Source organism: Lolium rigidum, chromosome 2, assembly GCF_022539505.1.
Source record: "Lolium rigidum isolate FL_2022 chromosome 2, APGP_CSIRO_Lrig_0.1, whole genome shotgun sequence".
Lineage (NCBI taxonomy): Eukaryota > Viridiplantae > Streptophyta > Magnoliopsida > Poales > Poaceae > Lolium > Lolium rigidum.
Window position 1 is genome coordinate 187,175,712 of NC_061509.1, and position 5,503 is coordinate 187,181,214.

Consider the following 5,503-nt stretch of genomic DNA (forward strand, 5'->3'; position numbering starts at 1 on the left):
TCGGTTGTCCTCCGACTTGAAACACCTTTCGATTTTGGTTTGCAAGTTTTGACACTTTTTGGTAGTTTCTCCTAACCACCCACCACATAGTTCTTGTTTTAGTTGTAACCATGTCTAGTGGAGAAGGGAACCAACTACCGATGACGCGTCACCAACATTGGATAGCTACTACAGCCGTCCACTCCAAGCTCAATGAACTAGAAGCAATGATGGAAGATACCACCCTACGCTATGAAGAAAGAGCTCAAGTGCAAAGGAGAGACCTCAACAACCAAGTTCAAGACCTCCATGAGAAGATTGACTCTCAAGGCCAAGAGTTGAAAGCAACACTCGCCATACATGGTCAAGAAACAAGAGAGATGAAGACGACGTTGGACAATATCCTTCACACACTCAACCGGAAAGACAATAGGAGACACCACTCAAGGTCTTCGCGCTCTCAAAGTTCAAGGTCACGAGCTCCTACACCGTCTCATCTTGATTCCAATGAAGACCCACACCACCATAATGTGGATTCTCAAGTGCTTCAACAGCAAGCTCAAGAAGCGGAGCAAGCACGACTTCGACTTGTCCAAGAACGTCAAGGCCTTGAAGAAGAGCGCCTTCAACAAGAGACCCTCCATGCTCAATTCCAACAAGAGCAAGAACGCCTTCGACATGATCAAGAGCTAGTACGTGCAAGGGAACAAGAGCGTCTCCGCAATGAACAACAAGCACATGAAGAACAAGCACGGCAACGACAAACACAAGAAGCTCAAGCTAGAAGGCAACGCCTTCATAAAGAGGAACAAAGGCAAGCGCAACAAGAGCGCCAAGTCATCAATGTTGTTCAACCTCAACATGATGGGGCACCACGCCCTCAAGGTCAAGATAATCGCCGCCATCATGATGATCGACCTCATGGTAGAAGACCACCCCCTCGGGAGAGAAATGAGGGATCAAGTCATCACCAAGCATCAAGTGAAGAAAGTGTGATGCATCGACACCGCCGCAACAATGATGATCAAGATCAAGGTCATGGAAGACCACCTCCTCGTCAACAAAATAGAAACAACAATCGAGATGCTCCCACAACCTCAACCCCAACAACGTCAAGACCATGGTGAAGAAAGACCACCTCCTAGACGCAATGACCGTAATGAGGAAGAAATATTTGGGAAGCTAAAGTTCACCATGCCCAAGTTCCAAGGAGAGGAAGACCCCGATGCATACTTGTCTTGGGTACTCAAGGTTGACAAGATATTTCGCATCCACAACTTCTCTGAAGCAAAGAAGGTGGCCATGGCATCAATTGAGTTTGAGGGATATGCAAATGTTTGGTGGGAAGAAGTAAACAAGAAGCGCGAAAAAGAAGACTTAGAGCCCATTGACACATGGGAAGAGATGCAAGAAGTCATGCACAAACGCTATGTGCCCACCCACCACAAACGTGACCTCTTCAACAAACTCACTCAACTCAAGCAAATCTTCAAGTCCGTTGAGGAGTATTACAAGGAGATGCACATGACCATGATGAGTGCGAATGTGGATGAGAGAGAAGAGCAAACTATGGCACGATTCTTGAACGGATTGAACATTCCCGTCAAGAGGATAGTGGAATTCTTGCCTTACACCAACATGGTTGAGTTACTTCATCAAGCTACAAGGGCCGAGCGCCAAGTGCGAGAAGACATAGCAAGTGCAAAGTCCAAGAACTTCTTCGCCGCAAGAAATGCAACAAATGCCTCGTCGAGCATCAAAAATACAAGTGCTATTTCTTCCAAGGATCCTCCCAAGCAAACAAGAAGTGTCATCAAGACAACAAGCTTCAAGCCGGAGCAACCAACTATGTCCTCCAAAGCTTCCACGGGATCTAGTAACATCACTTGCTTCAAGTGTGGTGCACAAGGACATAAATCCTTTGAATGCAAGAACACAAGAGTTATGATAACTCGAGATGATGGAGATGTGGAGTATTTGAGTGAAGGTGAATATGAAGCCTTGGTATAAGCCGCAACCAATCATGAAGATGATGACTTGGAAGACCAAGAGCAAATCGTATGTGTGCATGATGCAAGACCATCACTTGTGGTGACCAAAGTGTTGAAAACCCATGCACTCCCCAATGAAGACCAAAGATGCAATATCTTCCAAACAAGAGCCGGAATCAATGGCAAGTCAATAAAGGTTATCATCGATGGAGGTAGTTGCCACAACCTTGCAAGCACCGAACTATGCTCCAAGCTCAACCTCCCGCTCCGGAAACACCCCCATCCTTACCATGTGCAATGGCTAAGTGACAATGGAAATGTGAAGATACAACACACCGTCACAATATCCTTCAAGATCGGCGCCTATGAAGATACCGTTGATTGTGATGTAGTGCCTATGACGGTGTGCCACATGCTACTTGGTCGCCCTTGGCAATATGACAAGAAAGCAAACCATGATGGTTACACAAATGCCTATAGCTTCAAGGCCGACGGCAAGTCCTTCATCCTACGCCCAATGACTCCTAGCCAAGTAATTGCGGACAATGCAAAGGCTTTAGCGAGGGCTAAGGAAGCTACCATCACTAGTGAGATGAGCGGTGAGAGAGTGATCCACCAAAAAGAGAGTGAGCGCCACAAGCCATATGTGAGTGAGATGAAGAGTGTCCTCATAGCTACCAAGAGTGAGATGAGAGAAGTGCACCACAACCCATCCACCAAATTGCACTATGTGATCATTTGCAAGGGGACACCCTCGGAGACTATAAACTTAACAACACTTCCTTCATCTTTGTTGTCTCTTTTGAAGGAGTTCCAAGATGTCTTCCCCGACGAGCTCCCTCACGGACTACCACTGCTTAGAGGAATCGAGCACCGCATCGACCTCATACCCGGCGCCCCGCTACCAAACCGCGCCGCCTACCGCACCAACCCCGAAGACACAAAGGAGATTCAACGCCAAATTCAAGATCTCCTCGAAAAAGGGTATGTACGTGAAAGCTTAAGCCCTTGTGCGGTTTCGGTGATTCTCGTTCCTAAACCGGATGAGTCGCAAAGAATGTGTATGGATTGTTGCCCCAGCAATGCCATTACCGTTCGATACCATCCCATTCCGCGTTTAGATGACATGCTTGATGAATTGAGTGGTGCCACGATTTTCTCTAACATAGACTTGCGTAGTGGCTACCACCAAATCCGCATGGCAATTGGTGATGAATGGAAGACGGCATTGAAGACCAAACTTGGTCTCTATGAATGGCTTGTCATGCCATTTGGTCTTTCAAATGCTCCATCAACTTTTATGCGTCTTATGAATCACATCTTGAGACCTCTCATTGGCAAGAGTGTGGTTGTCTACTTTGATGATATTCTCATTTATAGCAAAAATCTCGAGGACCATGTGCAACATGTGAGAGCAGTCTTATGCATCTTGCGCCGCAAAAAGCTCTTTGCAAATCTTCCCAAGTGCACCTTTGCACAAAGAAAGTTGGTTTTTCTTGGATTTGTGGTTTCCGCCAATGGTATTGAAGTTGATTCTTCGAAGGTTGAGGCCATCCACAATTGGCCCACTCCTACCAACGTTGTCCAAGTTCGAAGTTTTCATGGACTTGCCGGTTTCTATAGACGTTTCGTGAAAGATTTTAGCACCATTGCTTGCCCTTTAAATGAGATTACTAAAAAGAATGTTCCATTTGTGTGGGGCAAGGCCCAACAAAAAGCTTTTGATGAGTTGAAAAAGAAACTTACCGAGGCACCACTTCTTGTTCTTCCGAACTTTGCCAAAACTTTTGAGATTGAATGCGATGCGAGTGGACTCGCTATTGGTGGAGTCCTTATGCAAGATGGAAAACCTGTGGCATACTATAGCGAGAAGTTGGATGGCGCACGCCTCAACTATCCTATATATGACAAGGAACTTTATGCTTTGGTTCGTGTTCTTGAAGTTTGACAACACTATCTTTGGCCAAAAGAGTTTGTCATTCACTCCGACCATGAGTCTTTGAAGTATTTGAAAAGTCAACACAATTTGAGCAAACGACATGCAAAATGGGTTGAGTTCATTGAGTCCTTCCCATATGTAATCAAATACAAGAAGGGCAAGGACAATGTAGTTGCGGATGCTCTTTCGTGCAAGCTCACCCTTTTACTCACTCGTTTGGACTTTCATGTTTTGGGTCTTGATGAAATCAAAGACCTATGTGCCTCCGATACCTTCTTTGGCCCAATTTTTGCAAAGTATTCTAGTGAAAAGGGCATCGATGATTTCTATTTGCACCAAGGATTCTTGTTTAAAGCTAACAAACTTTGTATACCCGAGTATTCTCTTCGTAAGTTCCTTTTGCAAGAGTCACATGGCGGTGGTCTTATGGGACACTTTGGGTGAGATAAGACGCTCTCCATGCTATCTACCCATTACTATTGGCCAAGAATGAAGCGCGATGTGGAGCGCCTATGCAACCGTTGCATGACATGCTTACAAGCTAAGTCTACAACCAACTCTTATGGTCTTTACACACCGTTGCCTATTCCTTATGCTCCTTGGTCCGATATAAGCATGGAATTTGTACTAGGGTTACCTCGAACCAAATATGGCCATGATTCAATTTTTGTAGTCGTTGATAGATTCTCCAAAATGGCTCATTTTATACCATGCTCCCGAACGGATGATGCTTCACATATTGCCTCCTTGTTTTTTAGGGAAATTGTGAGACTCCACGGTGTACCAAGAAGCATTGTCTCGGACCGAGATGTCAAATTCATGAGCTACCTTTGGAAGACACTAATAGCCAAGTTCAACGTCAAGCTTTTGTTCTCATCATCCTCACATCCACAAACCGATGGGCAAACCGAAGTGGTGAACCGAAGCCTCTCCACACTACTACGGGTCCTTGTCAAGAAATATTTGAAATCATGGGAAGATTGCATCCCGCATGCGGAGTTCGCCTACAACCGCGCCAAGCACTCTACAACAATGAGAAGTCCCTTCATGGGCGTATATGGGTTTGAACCACCTACGGCGATCGACCTACTTCCTCTTCCACTACATGAGCAAGTAAACATGAACATCGACAAGCGAGCCCAGTACATGAAGAAGCTACATGAAGATACAAGGGCAACAATTGAGGAACAAGTCCTTCGTCAAGCCACTAGACTCAACATGAAAAAGAAGGCAAGGATCTTCAAGGAAGGAAACCTAGTGTGGTTACACTTCCGCAAGGACCGCTTCCCTCAAGAACGAAACTCCAAGCTCAAGCCCCGAGGCGATGGTCCCTTCAAGTTCCTCAAGCGCATCAATGACAACGCCTACGTCATCGACATACCAACATCCAAGTATTTGGTGAGCAACACATTCAATGTGTCTGTGTCGTCGTGGTGAACAAACAGATGCCATAGGATGGCTTAGGTTGGGGCCGAATGGACGCAAGAGGATTCGGGGGAGGGTTTGTGATTAGACGGGATGAACTTCCGGATGGTTTCCTCAAGAACTTAGCCAAGGCTAGAGGTTGAAGAAGAAAGACATAAGGAAGAACTCG

The 5,503-nt window shown here is 45.8% G+C and overlaps 1 protein-coding gene across 1 annotated transcript in view; it reads left to right on the forward strand.

The window, feature by feature from the left end:
• The first annotated feature begins 702 nt into the window (after nt 1-702).
• Nucleotides 703-5,503, forward strand: part of LOC124690398 (mRNA export factor GLE1-like) — a 12,528-nt gene continuing 7,727 nt past the window's right edge. Inside the window, exon 1 of the mRNA XM_047223787.1 lies at nt 703-903. Coding sequence (XP_047079743.1) covers nt 703-903 — 201 coding nt within the window. The remainder of the gene's footprint in view (nt 904-5,503) is intronic.